At 36.8% G+C, this 21,067-nt stretch overlaps 1 protein-coding gene across 1 annotated transcript in view; it reads right to left on the bottom strand.

Moving 5' to 3' along the window:
* Nucleotides 1-5,610: 5,610 nt before the first annotated feature.
* The window catches only part of ST8SIA1 (ST8 alpha-N-acetyl-neuraminide alpha-2,8-sialyltransferase 1), a 140,870-nt gene continuing 125,413 nt past the window's right edge, over nucleotides 5,611-21,067 (bottom strand). Inside the window, exon 6 of the mRNA XM_072653524.1 lies at nucleotides 5,611-16,682. Coding sequence (XP_072509625.1) covers nucleotides 16,196-16,682 — 487 coding nt within the window. The 3' untranslated portion in view covers nucleotides 5,611-16,195. The remainder of the gene's footprint in view (nucleotides 16,683-21,067) is intronic.

The following is a 21,067-nucleotide window of genomic DNA, read 5'->3' as shown; positions in this document are numbered from 1 at the left end:
TACTTGGTAAGTACAGGAGATATCTGATAGCCCTTGGACAATGAGTAAAAGGAAGGCCCCCCAGAACATTGGACCTCCTGTAGTGTATTTATGAAAGAATATAGGCTCGGCAGGTTTGGATAATTTCAGATATTCATCCACAGAAGGAGCATCCACATAAATGAAATCATAGATCCACCAGAGTATTTATTCAAGCTTTAAAACAAATGATAAATTTTTAAAAGTTCTAATACTAAGAACACATGAGAATCAGACATATAAATGTGTTCAGGTATATAAGGAATCCTAAAATATGCCTGTGGCTACTAGGAAAACATCAGCTCTAAAATCTACAGAGATGATGGGCGTAGGTTAATTAGGGATAGTAAAGGTTCAGAGTTCAAAGCATTAGTTTAGCTCTGCTCAAAGATATTTATATTGCAAAAAATTTTAAACATTCCCTTATGATTTCCTGGAATTTTTGCAAAAATAAAGATCTTCAAGGGGAATTATATCTTAGGAAAAGCCTCTAAATTGGGGTAGGTATTTTAGAACAGCGGTCAGCCACCTCTTTAGCCTAGAGTGACACCAACAAGCTTATTGTTGTTTGTCCTTTTTTCTGGAAGAGAGAACCATGACATCAGAGAGGTGAGGCCATGACAGGCAAGTGACTCGGATTTAGGTGAGGGAGGGCTGTGCAAAGTCACCAAGTGCACTTTCCCCTCCAGAGCCTTCTCGATGTAGTGGCTAGATATATATATATCAGAACAACTGAAGATGGCCCAGGATGCAGTGAGGGGTAGGGGGAAACCTTGGCCCTTTTAAGGTAAGGTCTTTAACATATCTCAGTTTGACTGAGATGATACCCATTCAGTGATTAAGCCTAAGTAAACCAGGAGACAAAGAATGATCTCTTTTTATCTAGTCAAAAAAAAAAAAAAATCAATCTAGGAGGGGGAGACTCAGAATTTCTAGTAAAAACAGGAACAATTGCTATTTACATTCACTGAGTCAATGGAGTCTCAAACAATGAAATTGGATGAGAAAAAGAGAAGAAGAGAAATGGGACAGGGAAAGAAAAAGCCAAAAGTGCATCAGTGAGGACAAGGAAATGTTACCTACCCTTATTCCAGATTAACAACTTGATTAAGGCATTGTGGTGTGACCGAACACCCTCAAAAAAAAAAATGCAATCATGAAGACTGATCCTCTAGCAAGAAATTATTTTTCCCCTTCTGTGGACTCTACAACACTGTGTATCTTAATATAAATATAAACCACGTTTACCATTAAAAATATGTTGCATGGTGTAAAGCTGTGTTTTGATTGCCCCCTAGTGGATTGTGTACCATAGCTGCAGAGAATCCTGTCATGTCTGGGATCCTTCTACATTAAAAGAGAGATTAGTACAGATTATAAATGGGTAATATCCTATTCCTCTACTAAATTTCAAAAACCCTAACATCAGATATTCTATCATATTGATCTACTTGTTTTGATATCGTATGATGATAAGTTTTAAGAAGCGTATCATAACTCTGATTCTAAAAGTTATAGTACTAAAAAAAAATCAATTTGACAGATTTAAAGGTAAACTGAAAGACACAAACTATGAGAAGATGGCTGAGCAAAGTACTTACTTTTCAGTACAATTCTCATCCCAAGCACTTGAAAATAATAAGGAATGAACCATATGAAATAATTAAAATCATAATAAGAAGAAAAGATAGGAAAACACTCTCTGTAAGGTAAAAAGAAAAAAAAACCTTCTAGAATGACAGCAAAGGATGCAAAGTACACACTGTTTTAATTACACTGTGTCAGTGTCGGTCATGCATGATGTGCCATGTGCCTGTCATGACTGACTCTGACAGATCTGTATTTTAAACATCAACTGTGGCGGCTTCTCTGCTGTTATCTCTTAGCTGTCTGACTCTTTGCCATCTCTCAATAAGCACAAATTCAGTTCTGTAATAGAAAGGAGGGTAACTGTAGTGGAAGAAGGAGATGCCCAAAGGTGCTGAGCTGCCTATGGGGGGAATCTTCTCTTCTAAGGGAGAAGTCAGGAGATGATGATCTGATGATCCAGCTATGGTCACATTCTCATGGAGTTCCGCAAAGCAGGGATCCCACTTATTCCACCTACCCTACTGCTACTCGAGGAAAAACTTTTCAATATGAGGAGGTCATTGAAACTCCTGAGCACCCATGCTTGTATCAACAGGAGAAAATAAGTGGCAGTGAATTGAAAAGGGAAAAAATAGCAAGGGGGGCTGATACATAGCACAGAACTAAGTAAGGGTGGAAGACAAGAAAGCTATTAGAGAAAAGTTGGGTATAATCTAAAAGCAGATAGGCCAACCGCTGAAAAAGAAAAGAAAATGAACAATCTAAAAGAGTGCACAACGTGTTTAACAAATATTATACAATCTAAGAAAATGAATCCAAAACTCTCAATATTTAAAAAAAGAAAAGGAAGTCAATAGATTCTTCAGGACTGACCACAATAATGGAATAGGGCAAGGAATTCTGATCATTCAGAAGAGGAGTAAAGTGATAAAAACCAAATGAATAAATTAAGATGAAGATTAAAGCAGAAATTAGGGCAGAAATTAGGCCTCTCAAACAAGAACTCATTAAGACAAACGGGGAATTAAATGACTTAGAACATAGAATGGACAATCTATCTAAAACTGTAGGGTTGAGGAAAAGGGAGTGACAGTTGGGGATTCAAAATACAGAGATGGGAAACGTGCACAAAATGGAATCAAAAGACACAACCTTGAAAGGACAAATGAGTTTGTACAATCCAAAACAACTGACCCGGAAGATGAAAGCAGAGATAATTCAAAGGTCATGCATTTCTCAGGAAAATAAGATAAAATTCCTAAATATGAAACTTTAGTCAGTCAATAAATATTAGTAAGTATCTATTATGTCAGGAAATAATAAAAGAAAATTGTCACATGTTTTGAAAATAGAGGGCAAAGTACAGACTATAGAATCACCATGTCACTATCAAAGATAAAACCCATGTCAAAATAATCAAAGGATGTAGTGGTTAACTGTCAGACTTACCATGTCAAACAAATTTTGCAGTCAGCCTTGTCTTGCCATCAGCTATTAAGGAAAATAAATCTAAATACCCCAGAAGTGACCCTCTCTTACGAGAAATCAAAAGAAGAGATATTAATATTATATACATCTTTTAAAAAAAAAGATCAGGTTACACCTCAAAATAATATATCTTGCAAAACTGAGCCTAAAAAGTCAATTAAAAAATGGACTTAAAATAAGAGGAAGGGATTTAGATTGCTCCTATAATAGAAACCAAAAGTGAGGAGTCTCATTTATATATTAACATTTCAAATGGGAGAAATACAAGAAAAGGAAATAAGGACAGAGACCAAGAAAAGATAAAGCAATGAAATTGACAATTTCATGCTTTTCTGGGGATATATAAGGCTACTTTTTCAAAAGACCTATCACGTGGGCTGAGAGCAGAAGAAGGAACCAAAAAGGAGCATTTAGCAGCCTAATAAACCATAGGGTTAAGTATTTGGGGGAAGGGGGATATAAAATAGGCAGAAAAAAAGGAAGAAGAAATGAATTGAAATTCCATAGACTAAAACCTATTTTCTTCTCATATAGAGACCAATACTGCTGCAATTGATGTTAACAGAAGGAAATTTAGGAGCTGGAGTTTCACATCCACCTGACTTGAGTTAGAGAAGGGAAATGGTTTCTAAAGTGTCTTTACCACTCTGGGGGACTAGGTGAGAGCGTGATCAAAGTAGTATAAATTAATCACTAAGATTAAGTAATATTTAAAAAGAAAGAAGAATAAAGTGGACAAGAAATACAAAAGAATTAAATGAAAGAAATAAAAAAATTAAAAATTGCAGAGTGGAAAGGGATTAGCTTCTCCACCCTCCCCAGAAAAGGAAAGTGACAAAATGGATAAGAAAGCAAAACTGAGCTGAATGCATTTGTTGCAATTTAAAACGTAAAGACATAAAAAAAAAAAAAAAGGAAAATGAGCTGGAACAAAATTTACTATCCATCAGATAATTTTTTTTTAAGTTGTAAGCTTGCTTTCTGATACTATAACACTAATGATTCACAATGTTAAGAGAGATAAATAGGGAAACGGTATTTTACTTAAAGGTACCATAGATAATGAAACATCGTTACTAAATATATCTATGATTTCTTAATTACTAAATTTGATGGCCTTTTTTCAGTCTATATTGTTCTGGACCACTCCACAACTTTTGATGCTGTTAACCATACCCTCCTCTTGGGTGTGCTCTATCCCCTGGGTTTTCATTACACTGCTTCATGACACCTGTTTCATTTCCTCTTTAGCTGACTGGCCTTTCTTAGTTTTCTTTGCTGGATTATCAAACATATGCTACCCTCTCTGCATGGTTGTGCCCCAGGATTTTGTTGTATTCCTGCTATTTCTCACGTGATGCTCCATCTCCTGCCTTCCCTCTGTACTCTTTCTCACTTTCGTCTCTGAGATACCCAGTTGCTCCCTTTAAAGCTTATCTCAATTGCTACCTCTTACATGATCAATGAATGAAGAAACATTTATTGAGTCTACTATGTTCCAGGCACGTCCAAGGTTCTGGAAATACAAAGAGGCAAAATAGAGTCTCTGCCTTCAAGGAGCTTACAATCTTCTTCCAGTCCCTTCCCCCAACTTCAAGTGCCACTCTCCCTCTCAAAAAAAGAAAATTTTGTTTTATTTTGTATCTATCTTGTAAATACTTACATTGCACATAAGTTCTCTCCTTGTGGAAAATAAGTTACTTGAAGGGAAGGGACTGTTACATTTTGACTATTGTGCCTCTCCTCCGTATGAGTAGCCACCTGCATAGGTCTAGAAACAGCACATACCTCAATTCTCTTCCTGCTTTGGGCCTGGACTTTCTTCTAGAGCCAAATGACTTAGATTATTCAGGGTTGCTTCCTGTGATGTCCGGGGTAGGGTTCCATCATTCAGAGAAAAAGAGTTGTCTAAGCAATTTAAAGGCTCCACTCAAGGAGAACGTAAATTTTCTGAACCTAAAGGGCAATAAGATCACTGAGTTGTCAGCTCAATACAGATCATGATTAAATTTAATGGGTAGTTTTCAAGGGTTACTCCATCAAAAAGAAAAACAAAAATAATTTCATTGCCCCATAGCTATGACCAGGTAGGCTGGTCCTTGAATGACCATTACTATTACATGGTAATTAATGACCATTCCCATACATGAAACCTCTTCTTCTGGGTAGAACCTGTCAAAGTAATCAAATTAAAACTTTGATGACATAGCCTTCAAGCCTCAGGATTGTCTCCAAATGAGACATTATCAGCCTTATCATCATCATCACATGATCCATTTGTCATTGTCACCATCATTCGGATTTTCATACAAGTCATACAACCTCCCTGTGCTTCAGATTATCTATAAAATGAGAAGCGGGATTGACTTGTTTCTCAAGTCCCTTCTAGCTCTAGCTCTCTGATCCTTTGATCTTGGTGTCACCATGACCACCAGTGAAAATCTTTTAGCATTTTTGGGAAAGATGGGTTCAAAGAAGAGCTAGGTTGATGCTTGGAGTGGATGAGAAAACAGATTTAATTCAACAAACATTTATTGAGCACCTACTATGTGCCCGGCATTGTGCTAGGCTTTGAAGGTACAAAGACAAAAACCCAACAGACTCTGCTCCCAAGGAGCTCACATTCTACTGAAGGTGACATGGGGAGCCACATGTACATAAGTAAGTATATACAAAACACACACAGAGTAAATACAAAGTACTATCATGGGGTTGGTTGGCAGCATTAACAACTGGTGGGATCAGGAAAGGACACTTGTAGGAGGTGTGCTGTGAAGGAGTTCTACAGAGTTAAGGTGAAAAATGACATTTCAGGCATGGAGAACATCCTGTTCAAATTCATTTTGGTGGAAGATGAGAAATATGCTAATAAGTGCTTAACAACCAGCTTTCTCCCTCTCCCCACTCTGCTCCCCCAAATACATGCACAACATACTTTTAAGTTTAATCTGCGTTATTAACTTTTTTCCATCACTTTCTAAATTCTAGAAATCAGCACAACACTAGATCAAACCCTGGTTTGTAGCATTTGCCAGTTTCTGAAGTGTAAATTCTCACGCCAAAGTTTAACAATCAGCTCTCATAAGATAATACCAGTTGACTCCGGCACACTACTTTGAGACATAGCCTTAGTGTATATGAAGAACAGTGATTGTGTTGGCCAGTTTATTGGAAAGCAGACTGAGTGGGGGGAAATGTGATCTATGAGTAAAGGGGACTGTGATCTTCTGGAAAGAGAGGTTGGAACCAAATTTTGAAAGCTTTTAAGTGCAAAGCAGGGAAGTTTGAATTTTATCCCAGGTGACTAGGAAGCCATTAGCACTTCCTAAGCAGAAGGGTCATGAATATGCAATTTAAGAATATGAATTTGGCAGAAATGTGGAGGATGTGGCAAAGCAGGGGAGGAAGATACTGGAGGGGAACCAATCGAGAAAAAATTTTAAAAGTCCAGGTGAGAGGTGATCAGGTGATGATTACGTGAGAGGAGAAGGTGAAATGTGTTGTGTCCATGAGGGAGAGAAAGAAAGAGAAGGGGAGAGAGGGGAGAGAGAGAAAGTTGAAGAAGAAACAATAAGACCTGACAACAAATTAGTTAGATTTTGGGAGGCCAGTGAGAGATACTGAAGAATTAGGGATGTCCCTGAGGTTACAAAGTTGGGTAGAGGGGAGTTGTCTTGAATATAACGTGAAAAATAGGAAGAGAAGAATATAATGAGTTTCATTGGAGGCCTGTTGAATTTGAGATGTCTATAAGGGACATCTGGGTAAGTATGTCCAACAGGTATTTGGCAGATGACCAAAAAAGACTTTCCAGCTCTTAGTTTGCTTTTCTCTTTGCCAAAGATAATAATTATAGAACATATTACACAAGAGACGACTAATGAATATCTAGAAAAGGGAGCTCTGATCACAAAAAAAAAAAACCCAAAACCAATGCAGCTTCATCAAGAATAGGTCATACTAATGTCCTGTCTTTTCTTAACAGTTAATAGATTGGTAGTCTAGGTATCAGCTGTTATGTTAAACAAATGATCACATCTCATATGATTTTTGCAGAAAATATTCAGAGATTGAAGTTAGAGAGTGTTAGAGTTAGGTGGGTTTTGAACTGGTTGAATTGTTATACCCAAAGAATAGTTTCAAGTCAGTTTGAGACTATTTAGCAGTTTTGATCAATTCCTCTGATAAAGTTATAAATAGTATGACATAAGGTAAGGAGGATTTCCTATGCACTATATCTGGAAGACAAAAGGGGATCTTTTATGTGGCTCCTGAATCTGGAGGAGTGGCAAGGGAATAAAGCCATGATATGGGTAACAAGAGATCTTGACTTTACGCTATACTATTACTGGAAGTTATTTGGATGGCGGGTGGTATTTAAATGAGAAGGGGATTGCCTTTAGTTTAATAAGTTCATTTCCTTTCTGAATGGAGTTCAAATCATGAGATGTTGCTGTAACTGTGGAGACTGCAGCATCAATCATATACCACAGTCCTCTTAGTCTGCAAATCATGCTATAGCTCCTGGTCAAGCAGCTCCTGAAAATCTTAGGGCTTCTGTCCTCTGAAACAATTTTACAACTTGAAAAGGTTTTTATATGCTGCTATTAGAGACATCCACAGCTCTGAGCAACACTTTATTTATAACCAATACATACTTCAGCTAAATTTAGAGAATATTTGCTTAAGATTAATTATTCAGTTTAGGGAGTGCTAATGACTATTGTCACAATGAGAGTTGCATTATAGAGTAATGGATAAAGAGCTATCCTCAGAGTCAATAAGACCTGGCACGTTAAATCCTGGCTTTTAACAAGTAATACTGACTGACTCTGGCAAACCATTTAACTTCTCAATGCCCACCCTTCTTCCCCCGCTCCCACCCTAGCCAGGCAACTCTCTAAGAATATAATTTATAAAACATTTTTCCAAATATTCAATAGGAGAGGAGCTATCCAATCCAATGCAGGAGTTCCCTACAGCAATGAAATAACTGGTCTTGACCTCCACCATCCCTCCAAAACAGGGATTAGTCTGGTCTTGGGATGTATGAGGAAATCATGAAAAGTCATGTAAAATTAGCTATAATTTGAAAAAAAAAATGATGCAGCCCTTGCCAAATGCCTCCTTTTTCTTTATGGGTATAAATATGATCCAAGGATTACCTGGGTCAGAGGGAGTCAGGGATGCTGACCTCTTCCTTTTGCTCTTCATTCTTCCTGGACCCAGATGGCACAGAAGAAACTGAGGTTGATGACCTTGCACAGCTCTCCCTCACTCAAATCAAAGTCATGTCATCATCTTGATGTCATGGTCCTCTTTGAGAATGAAGGACAAACACAACCTGTGAATGAGTAGTACCTCTCCTCTCCTCCTCTCCTCTCCTCTCCTCTCCTCTCCTCTCCTCTCCTCTCCTCTCCTTTTCTCTCCTCTTTTGTTCCCTCTCTTCTGCTGTTCTAAGCTGCCTTTTTTCCTTTAGATTTACTAGCTACATTTCTTGCTCAAAGATCAAGCCTTAAACCCAATTCACTCTGGAGCTCTTACACTGGACAATGAGTCCCCACTCACCCAGCATAGAGTGAATGTAATTACTAAATAGTAATTATTTCTCTTTTACCCAGGAACCCTGAGGGTCTTTTCACTCCCAGTTTGATTTTTTTTTTTATTAAAGTGGCCATCCCTTGAGCAACTACCTAAAAAAGCCTATTCATTGAAAGTGAGAATGTGCTAAGATCCCAGGCTGAAAGGGTCAGGGTCTCACATTGCATCCTGAGTCATCTCCAGTCATCCTGATGAATATCTGGTCACTGGACCCAAATGGCTCAGGAGAAGAAGCAGAGGTTGGTGACCTTGCACAGCCCTCCCTCACTCAAATCAAAGTCAACTGCAAGTCATGGCATCATCTTGATGTCATGGCCCTCTGAGAAAGAAGGACAAATACAACAACCTTTCAGCACTCAGTTGACTCCAACAAGGTGATGTCATTTTGGTCCTCTTCAAGAACAAAGGACAACAACTCAATTATCATTATCTCATCTATCAAACTCAAACTGGGAGGGGAAGACCCTCAGGGTTCCTGATCAAAAGAGAAACAGTTCCTGTTTAGTATTTAATTTTTTTTTTATTAAAGGAGCCATTCCTTGAGTAACTACTTAAGAGGTTTATTCACTCAATGGATATTATCTCACTCAAAGTGAGAACCTGAAAAGATCTTAGTCTAAAAGGGCCAGGGTCTCTCATTGCATCCTGGACCATCTCCAGTCATCCAGATAAATATCTGGTCACTGGACTCAGATGGACCAGGTGGAGAAAGTGAGGTTGGTGACCTTGCACAGCCCTCCCTCACACAAATCAAAGTCAATTGCGAGTCATGTCATTATCTCCCTGATGTCATGGTCCTCTTCAAGAATGAAAGGCAAACATAACAACAATCCCATCTATCCTAGACAGGCAACTTAACTAGCAGTGTCTGGGGACCCAGGCTTCTAACTACTGATGTGTATTACAGTGTATAATTTGTACTGAAGGGTGTGCTCATTTAAAAAAATGAATTTTTATTCTGGACCATTATTCTTTTCTTTTTGTGGCAGGGGTTTTCATTTCTTTTTTCAAAGTCTTATTTTACTATGATTTATTTATTTAAAAATTACTCCTATACATATTTAAATAAAGTGGAGAACATAAGGCAATGAATTAGATGATTCAAGTCCCTCCAAAGTATTACCTCCTAATACTTCAAGAGGTAAAACCAGATTGTGTTGCTTTATGTGAGAGATTATCTCAATTCTCCATTTCACCTAATTTAACTCAACAATTATCAAGTAATCGCTATACACAAGACACTGTTTCAAGGACAAAAAAAAAAGGAAACAATCGCTACCTTCAAGGAGTTTACATTCTGTTGGAATATTCAGTCAGCCAACAAGCATTTATGGACTTGCTATGTTCCAAGCACTGTGCTGAGCTGTCTAGATACAAAGAAAGGCAAAAACACAACCCCTTTGGTCAAGGAGCTCATCTCACATTCTAATGGACAGATAAGCAAATACAAGGTAATAAGAGGATGGAGAGAATACTAGCATCTGGAGAGTTAGAAAATCAGGAAAGACTTCATATACTAGGTGGCATCTAAGGTAAGGCTTGAAGGGGTCTGAAGATTCTAAGAGGTAAAGGTGGGTAGGGAGTGTCATCCAGATGTGAGTGAGAACTTATGCCAAATCATAGAAATTGGAGAGGGGATGCTGAATTTGTGAAAGAGCTAGCAAATCAGTTTGGCAGAAATGTAGAGTGTGTGAAAGGAAGTAATATGAAATAAACGTGGAATGATTGAGGTGGAACCAGACTGGAGCAGGCTGGGAGTACCAGGAATAACTGGAAATAGAAAGCCTTTGAAGATTTTAAAACAAATGAGTGGCCTGTTCCCTTCTAGGTCTAGATTGGTGGCCCATAATCCATACCTTTAGAAGTTTTATTTTTTGGTTGTGTGAAGAATGAATTAGGAAGAAAGGACAGAGTAAAAGTAAGAAGATTGATTATGACTGTTCTAATAGGTCAGGTGAAAGTTAATGTATATCTCAACTAGGGATCAGTTATACGAATACAAAGAAAGGTGATGGATGTAAGAAACGTTTAGGTAGAAAAGACATGACTTGGCAAATAACTGGAAATGGAGGGTTGGGGTGAGAGAGAGGGAATAGTGAACAGCAATTTCGACTTGGTGAATGTGAGTAACTGCAAAGGTGATGGTATCATCAAAAGGATAGAAAAATTTGGAGAAAGGGCATATTTAGTAGGTAGGATGTTGAGTTCTAATGTTGAGTTTGAGACATGGAAAGATATGAGTATTATGTGTTTTCTCTAGTTTTTTCTGCACCTGGTGAATCTACCTCAATTAGAAATATATGAATTTATCATGAATCATTCTAGAAATCTTGAGGCAGTAATGCTATGATTATATGTTCAATGTGAATGATATACCTAAAGCCCCAGATAGCTATTTATTATCTCCTTCTCCCCCTCCCTAACCCCAAATTCAATAAGGAAAGCAAGGCAGCAATGATCTTTGTACAATATGCGTTTCAATAACAACACAAAAAGAGGTAGGCAATCAATCAACAACAGGAAAACACACTTTCTCATCTAAACTTTTAAAAAGATCACAGTACATACTCCAATTTAATTCAACAAACACATATTACTTTAAGACAATCAGCTTTATATGGACAATACAGGTTGGTCATGTCACAGTGACTGCTTCCTCTTTATAAATCAGAGAAGAATGGATAAAGAAATTATTTTATCTTAAGGAGAAATGATATAATAAGCCTGTAGAGTATTTGCATATGTGAAATGAACTTAGTCAGTTTTCTTCAGGGCAATGGTAAGGAGCAATTGTATTAGGTTCATGTGGACATGACATTCTGAGAGTTATCCAATGGGAATTGCCCAAATGGCAATACCAGTCTTCAAGTGATAGCACACAGTTATATATCGCTTTCCTGCTCACTAATTTAGGAGATAAGACAGTAATAAATACAGACTTACAAAACTCACATTAAATTTCTTGAGTGGAATTTCTTAATGCTAAACATCTTTTAAGAGTATGACCTCACATACACCATCCCTTACTTCTATGCTTTAGAATCCCTTGGGGCCAGTCCCCAATACTTTCATGGAAGCTGTATAAAAATAAATGGAAAGACTGGTGCTTTCACAAAATGTAATGGCTAAGAAAATTCAATTGAATGAAACATTAACTTAGGCCACAGGTTAAAACAGTTATGAAAAAAATTACCTACATATTTAAGACACCATATCCCAGTGGCAGATAAGATCTTCATTTTCCTGCCTATCTCACCTCTAGGAATTTCCAAGTCAAACTCCTGACTTATGTCTGCCCCAAATTAGGACCTTCCTATAAGTCATAGACCATTGGCAACAGTTTCCCATTTTAATGGGTGGAAAATGAAGTTTCACCCTTCCTCCAGTTCTCACAAAAATCTTTCTAGATACTATTGTCTCTGCTATCCTACTTATGATGGGTCCTGCACATTTTTTTTTGTCCCATGTATGATGGAAAGTTATAAAGACATAAATATTCAACTGGGCACATGTCTACATGTATATATAATATATATTGCATATATATGCATATATATATACATATATTCATACATATATACATATAGATTGCATGCATATATATACACATATATATACATACACATACACACATATTCCAACTAGGTTGAAAATTCTTGAAGGAACTATGACTCAGTCATCTAGCTTAATGTGTTGCATGTAACACGTTCTTGATAAATGTTTCTGACATGAATGCATTTTGGGGTAGGCTAGAGAAATTCTAATATTTGTAATAGCATTAACTTTCCTCAGAAACACTTAATCTTGACCGACATGGTATATAACAGCTAAAAATCACAAAATTCAATATGCCCACATAGAGAAAACCAGGTCATAGACAATTACTCTCCAATGGGGAAAAAAAGAGTGTTTAATAACAGATTTTTAAATTATGAAGCTTTGTAGCTCTAGACAATAAGAAATTATGTCATACCTATGTCTTCCATGTTCAGTCTAATCGCAAGAAACTATATAGATTATGAACTCTTTGGAATTTTTATGGTAAATTTAGAATCCAAGAAAAGCTTCCATTTATTTCCCATCAGGCCTCTAGATTCTCTCTCCTAGACTTCATCAACTGAAAAGCTGGGAAATGTCATTTTAAGTTAGTTAAAGCAAAAATATGCATTGGAAAGTTAATTTCCTATAAACTGCATACAGACTAATACAGTGGAATCAAAAGATCTGAGTTTGAGACTTTAGGTAAATCACTTTAACGTTTTTCTGTCTCAGGTTATTTATCTGTTAAAAGGAAATACTACTATTACCATGACCTATCTCACAGGGTTGTTGGGATGGTCAAATGGACCAAAATGGTTTGTATTTGGGAACAAATGTTATTATCTATTCCAAAGTCAAACATAAGTTATCTAAGCATCCTTGCATTAGTGTAGACAATTGAAAACTGACTCTATAGAAGTGGATTCCAGTGTGGAAATTACACTTTATATGTATTGTCAACATGTCAGATATTTATATGAAAAGTTTATATGAATATGTATAAAACTTTAACCACATATAAGAACGACTATTTGCAAGCTTGTGTATTTCTAGATGATTTTCAAGGAAAATAAAAGTCTAACAAGACATAAGTATTCTCATGTTTCATTCCCTATTAAAAGTAAAATATAATCTTGTTTATATATTTCAAAAATAAACTTGAAAAAGCAAACTGATATTAAATGGTGATGTCCTTTTCTGTCTGACCATCAAAAGTGCTGAAATTCTCTTTTATTGATTCTGTCTTTTTTGGAACTAATGTCTTGTGAATGATGAGCATGTAATTCTATAAAATCTAAATGATCAAATATGGTACAGAATAGAAGGTATGATCTTAAAGTTTTTAAGAACAAATATTTCTTATTTGATTGGGAATTTAGCATTTATCTTCACTGTGATATTATGCACTAAGAAAGAAGCCACATAAGTCCTCAATAAGGACCTGTGTAAGACATGTGACTATAAAGTGATCTCGTTCAACAAACAATCCACAGAATTCAATTTCAATACTTTAGAGTCATAGCATATGTGTAACATATTTTTTTTTAAAAGATGTATTTTTCTTTAGCTCTCTAGAGTCCACACAGAGTGGATAGAATTACACAGATTTCTAGGATAGCATTGTACATTTCTATAACAAATCACCTTCGGGAGTTACATAATAAAAGGTGACATTTCTTGAATGCTGGAGAGTAAGATGGATGTACGATAGACTCTAAACAAACTATGTGGGGGTTTTTTTTTAATCAAGTCACTAATTTGTATATGTGCATAGTATATCTTTTGGATATATTTCTCCATTTAGAATTCTAATAATTTAATGGTACATATGCTTAGACATATATGTTTCCTAATGGTAATTATTGAGCAGTTTGTAGTTTAAAAGAGTAGATATATTCAATGTACTGAATGTGTACTGAACATTTGCCAAAGCTTAACAGCATTAAGTTTTGCAACACTATGCTGCCATATAGGGTCAAAAAAGAAACGTGGATTCTGGTATAGAATTAATCAATATTCTCAAGCCTCTTTAAAATAACCTGCAACAATCAGTATAAAGTGGATTCTGACAGCCAATCCCATTTTAAACAATCCATTTCTCATTTTGGCTATCTCATTCTTTCCCCTTTAAAACTGTCTCATATTTGTTCGTCACTTGGATTAACAAAAGCATATTTAGTTCTAACATTTTATCCATTAAAATATCTGACATGGTCATTTTAATTGTTGTCATCTAAATTTTTACTTGTTGGGTGTTTTACATGAAAAATGTGATAATTTCAGTGTGTGTGGTCCCATGATCTCTCTTCTAATAGTGCAGATCTTTCTCAATCCATAATGAATGTCATTACTCCCCATCAAAATAAATGGAACAGGCTTTCCAGGTAAACACTAGGGGCCCCTTTGCAAGGGACACTTGGTGTCATTCAGAGCAGCAATAGCCATGCCAGAAATATTGGGCATGGATGCAAAGGACTGTTCTTACTATGGATAATTTTTGAGGGGCTAGAAATCGGGTTCCTTTTTATGAAGTTATCCCTTCCACAATGCAGGGGTTGGGGTGCAGCACCTCCAGAATCTGCAAAATTCATGCAAAGTTTTTGGCCCTCCCTTTGTACCAGAGGAGAAGTGTGAATTGTTATGGTATTAAAATATAGAATATGTTGATATTATGTAATACTATACATATTACTTATTTTTTAAACTTTTTCCGTGTCATCTGCTGGCCTTTCATGTCTTGGCAACGGTTTCCACAAAACCTTCCCAAAATTCCCATTTAATTTCTTACCCCAACCCAACTGCAATGGAGAAAGGACAACTGTATTAGCAAAATGGAAAATAGTCAGTAAGCTATGATTATTTAAGAACTAGACTGTGACAAGCTGGCATGTGGTGGATTTAATTGAAATCCATCACCGATTATAAATTCTGGCCCTAACAAATTGGCAATTTTGCATATGAAGGGATGTGTAAGTATGCATGTATAGGAAAAAGACAGTTCTATCTTACTTTATAGGGTATATTCCTAGGGAAATACTAAACTTAAATACTGTTATGATCCCACTTTGATACACATCCAAACACCAAATTCTAAACAAGATTATAATAAACTTGGAAAATACTGCATTTATATATGTGGTACAAAACAATGACAAGTCAACATGGACACAATTATATAATTTAAAAGGTGCAGCTTTTACCCGAATTATTCAGATAATTGAGGGAGAAGCAGAAAAGAGAAAGAAGATGCAATCTAGATATCCAGACTGGTTTCTTATGCATTTCCAATTTACCAGGGTTTCACATTGTCTAAGTATTTGGCCAAAGAGGGTAACCCATCATTTGGGGGGAAAAAGTGATTTCAGATGTAGCAGTTTAAAAAATAATCGCAACAGTAAGCTATGACATTTTGGATTGTTATTACAGAATACAATATTATTTTACTCACACACAACTTTTTCTCCCCCGTACCCACCCACCCCACATAAGCCCAAATGACAAAAAAAAAAATAATCCTTGTAAAAACTACCATTCTAAATACCAGTTTTGAGTCAAATGGATTTCTATACAGTCAGTGTTACTGGCCAACAACCACTAAAATTCCTTCTTCCCATTTTCCTAATTTCCTTTATTGTTTCTCATCCTAAATCAACATGATCTTCATTAAATTACACCATCTGAACTTGAACTATACAAGTGCTGCTTTGTTTCTTTCCCAAGAACCTACTTTCAAAGTTTTACTGGCCAAAAATCCACAACAAACTACAAAATATTTTGCAGAAGGAATGATCTCCTGTAAAGCCTCCAAGTCAATGCTTAAACCATAGCATTTTGTGTCTTTTTTTCTTAAGTGATCTATGTAAATCCATAAATAAGTCTGAATGTTTCCTCTTCTGCATATTCACACACAAGCACTGAAAACATTGCATTGGCCCATTCACTTCCTCTCCCTTGGTCCTTAGGAAGTGGGTTGGAATGAGAGGTCTTCACATGGTTCTAGCTGCATTTTTAGCACTCCAATTTTATGAAGATACCAAAGCTGAAGGAATTCCTCTGGCATAGCGTGGAAGCCTGAATAAGGGAGCTCATTGTCATAGTAGTGATGGCTAATAGACTGCTCATGCAAATCCATTGAGAAAGGCCAGAAGCCATAGATGGTTACTTCTTCACACAAGCCCAGGGCGGCACTGACAAGGAAAAGACCTGTAGATAAGCGCTTGGCATGAATTCCTCTACTTTTCCAGAATTTGCCAATGCTACGAAGAAAGTTGGGATTGGCAAAAAGCACTGTTTGGTTGGCACCCACATCTGCCAACGTGTAATAAACCCGGAGAGATGGCTCCGTCCCTGTTTTCATAGAAAAAGCAGGCATGTAAATGTAGCTGTGGTTATACACTTTCATGTCATCAACAAACGTCTTCCGGGACCAAAGCAAGTTCTGGAATCTGTTTTCAAAAAAAAAAAAAGAAAAGAATCCACTTCAGCAATGAGGAAAACAAGCACAACAATATCCAAACAACTTTATTTATCTTGGGGTAGCTCCAGTGATTAGATTAGCAATGAATTTTAAAATAAGTCAGCAAATTATTGTAAAATAACCTTTTTTATGTAAAATCCTCTTTGAATTTGTAGTAGTAGCTTTCATGGATTATCCCCATGCTCATATCCAACTCTTTATATTCAACTTACCTTCATATATAATTTTCTCTGAGCCCCAAAATAGTAAAAGACTGTTTTCTTTCAAAAAGAATTTGCATGAATTCATTTTTATTCAAAATCACTGGAAAATAGAATACTCTGTTTGAAAAACAGTACCAGTTTTCAAGCTGCCATGATATGTGCTTGTTAGATACTGTTTACTCTTCTTATTTTCAAGGGATAAATTCTGGAGATCCCAGAGAGCTTCATGCATACTATAATGTACTGATAATGATGACTTACACAAAAGAGATTTTTTTTCCAACACAAAATGCCTCAAACAGCTGCCTACATTTCTCTCCTGAGTAATAATAATTTCTATCTATGGCACTTAGAGTGCTCCAAATAGCTCTTCAGGGTAAGCAGTACAAGTGTTATTATTTCCATTTCATTCATGAGAGAATTGGATGAAAAATGACAGCTTAACTGACATTTGGGAACTTGTCTAGGGTCACATAGCAAGTAAGACATCTAGGATTTGATATCAGAAATCATGAGCCCAAGACTAGACCTCCTTTTACTCCACAACTTTACAAAAATGCCTGTGTTTCCAATTGTCTGATGTTAATTTCCTGTTTCATGAAGAGTATGCCTTAATTGGGGGCATCTGTAGCTAAGTATAGCAGAAGCTTAGGATGAGGATAGGGTAGTTATGGGAAACAGGAGGTAGTACCACCTAGGAAGAATTGGACAGGCTGAATCATGAATTTTTGAAACTGCAAATTATAAATCCACAAGATCCAAGGATTTCCTGTTGTATATTATTGTTAGCTTGCCAAACATCTCACAGGGTGAGCAGGCATGGATGAGTTGAGATCTGCTTAATTAGAGGGAATATACAAATCAATGAGGTCATATACACAGTTGAGTATTTGAATGTAACAGTCAGGAACTAAAAATCTAAAGCCATATTTATTATGATTGCTAGGCAAAGCATAAAACCCACATAACCATCCAGAATGCACTCTTCTCTCAAATTTTGTTCATGCTTCCAAATTCTCAATTCTTAGGGTATACCTGACAGGCATGAGTGATAGATGAGTTCTCAAACACCATTATTATGCCTTTAGGAGAATGCATAAGAGCAGATTCGATCAGACTTCAAGGACTGGATATACCTGGTCCAAGAATTCGTGAATTCTTGTTATGCAGTTTCAAGAGGGTTCTTGCCAAAGCTATTGTAAATTCCCCTACAGTAGCTGTTCCAAAAACTTATGTTTTCTACCTCACACAAACACACACTGCCTATAACCTGACTTCTCATTTATAAAATTACCAAGACCATTCAACCTACATTGGTTACAGAATTCATAGGAAAAGCAAAAATGTCTTCAAATTTTAAACCCAAAAATATTGGATTTATGGAAGGTCAGGGATAGGGTGAATGTAAAATCTTCTATTGATAAGGAAAAATTATCCAATGTAATCGGTGGCCCAGAATTAAAGTTTAGGATTTATATAAACCAGGTTTATTTTTTCTGAAGAGTTATATGTTTGGTTTGTGCCTGAATTTTTTCCTAGGGAATATCAGAATCTGACTTGTGTCTAGCTCTCTCCTCAAAAAAGCAAAAGGGCCTTTGGTTTCCATGAAAGCACTCAGATCAACAAAACACTGAATATAGGACAGGGTTTTATATAACTTGATAAAAATGTAAAAGATTTACATCTGACCTCATAAATTGTCAATAAAATACTTTTTCCTCTGTAAGCCTCTGCATTTCTCAAAGATATATGCGATATTCTAGCCTTCTAGTACTACTCTAGATGGGCCCCAAAAAGAAAAAGTATTCAAGACTGCTAGAATATCAAGCAATCCTCCCTCTGGTTAGTCACATATCTTCTAGGACCTATATAGTTCTCCAGAGTATACTAGTAGGGCAGCCACCTGATGAAGTGGATAGGTTCTCTCTTAGAGTCAGGAAGACCTAAGTATACACCCAGTTGCAAGCACGAACTAGCTGTGTGACTTAAGGCAAATTACTTAACCTCTATCTGCCTCAGTTTTCTCATCTATGAAATGGGGATAATAAGAACATCTATATTCTGTGGTTGTTTGGAGGATAAAATGAAATAATATTTGTAAATCATTTTGCAATCCTTAAAGTGCTATATAGATGTTTTGTTATTATTACCATTAGCAATGATAATAATTGCTATTCTCATTATAATACCATACTGGATGAGCCAGTACTCAGGGTCAGCAAAGAGTCAACTCTCCACTCCCAAATACATAATGCATAACTCACAGTACTAGTGAAATGACAATGTCCTGGTTTTCTTCTCTACACTATGGCTTAAGTACTTGCTGTTTGCCAGATTTGGCTCTTGCTCCTCCTGGTCTGGGAACGTCTCCATTTGGACTTACAATGAACCCCAAAACTCCTCTGATTAGTCAAGGAGGTCTGGTCCAGGAATTTCTCTCTGGCTCTACCATTGTCATTCCACTGTTTCTAACTCAAAATCCAGAAGCTCCTGAAATGGCCCAGGAATTTCTCACCTCTTCCTTTACTCACTGACAACTCTACGGTTTCACATTTCCCTGGAGGCTATGGATAAATTGTTCCTATCTTTCCATAAAGAAATGAGTCTGAATTTTTATGTGTAACTCCTCTTTTTCCTGGTTTCTTTTCATCTCTCCTGTCTTTTGGTGTTCAAGTACAGCCTCTATGAAAGGCTAAGCCCAAGTATGAAACTCAGATAAAATAAACTACTGTGAATCATTAGTCAATAATCAATTAATCAGCAATCATCAATCAATAATCATCACTGTGTACCCAGGTCAAAAGAGAAGCAAAGGAATTCACACCTTTTTAAGGAGAAAATACTAATGTAACAAGAACATCACCAATGAGACAGTGAAGACTTTTTATTTTGTTAGAGACATCATCAGTGGCCAAAAATCATGGGTCAAAGAACACTTTCCAAATATGTATGGACAGCATATCTACCTACACTACACTGCACTAACAGCATTTCCCCAAAGTGGAATAGGGTGCATTAGGAGATAGTGGTTTCTCCTTTACTGAAGGTCTTTAAGCAAAGTCTGAATGACCACATTTGGGGATGTCATAGAGAAGATTCCTATTTGGGTACCGGGGTAAATGAGCTCTGAGAAAGACACCCAGGTAGAGCAAGGCTGAAGTACCTCTGCTACTTTTTTGCTATACCTAGTGTCTAGGAAAAGGAACAAGGGAATAGGGAAGAATGTGTGAGAAAGGCCAGGAGACTGAATCTGGGGAGAATATGTTTGAAGAACCTTTGGAGAAGGTGAGGATAAGGAGAACCACTTGATCTGGAAGACAACTGACCAGTACTCAGCAAGCGCTTAATAAATGTTTGCTGATTAATTGTCTAATCTGGAGGAGGAAAACGATTGAGGGGAAAAGACCCGAAGAGATGAACTCAAGTAGGAGGACAAGGAGAAAGTAAGGTAATACAGGGCAGCTAAGTGGCACAGTGGGTAGAGAGCCAGGCCTGGAGTCAGAAGGACTCATCTTCCTGAGTTCAAACTGGTCTCAGATACTTACAAGCTGTGTGACCCTGGGCAAGTCACTTGACTCTGTTTGTCTCAGTTTCCTCACCTGTCAAATGAGCTGGAGAAGGAAATGGCAAACCACTCCAGTATCTCTGCCAAGAAAACCCCAAATGGGGTCACAAAGAGTTGGGACAAGACTGAAACAAATAACTCAACAACAAGGTAAAGTAAGGTAATTAAGAAAAGGTAAACAAAATGGTAAATAAAACAAATTGGAAAGTAAAACAAAAGCCAACTAGAGAAGAGAAAGGAAGTTATAAAGCTGAAAGAAAGAAGGTTGGTCAAAGGGGTAAAAAAAAACTGTAAGCAGGAAAGTGTCACTTCAATGAGCTAGGGAGAATCAATTGTTAAAATTTTCAGTGTGAGTAGTTAGACCTTGGAAATCAGTAAATGATATAAATTGAGGACTGGCTTGTTTTTTTGTTGATTATCTCCAGGGGTGGGGAACCTGTGACCTAGAAGCCATGAGTGGCCCTCAAGCTCCTCAAGTGAAGCCCTTCCATTGAATCGAAACTTCACAGAACAAATTCCCTTAAAAAGGGACTTGTTCTGTAAAACTTGGATTCAGTCAGAAGGCTGCACCCAAGGACCTAGAAG

Source organism: Notamacropus eugenii, chromosome 3, assembly GCF_028372415.1.
Source record: "Notamacropus eugenii isolate mMacEug1 chromosome 3, mMacEug1.pri_v2, whole genome shotgun sequence".
In the NCBI taxonomy this organism is placed as follows: Eukaryota; Metazoa; Chordata; class Mammalia; order Diprotodontia; family Macropodidae; genus Notamacropus; species Notamacropus eugenii.
The sequence above is the reverse complement of the archived record's forward strand: the minus strand, read 5'-3'. Positions and strand labels throughout refer to the sequence as shown.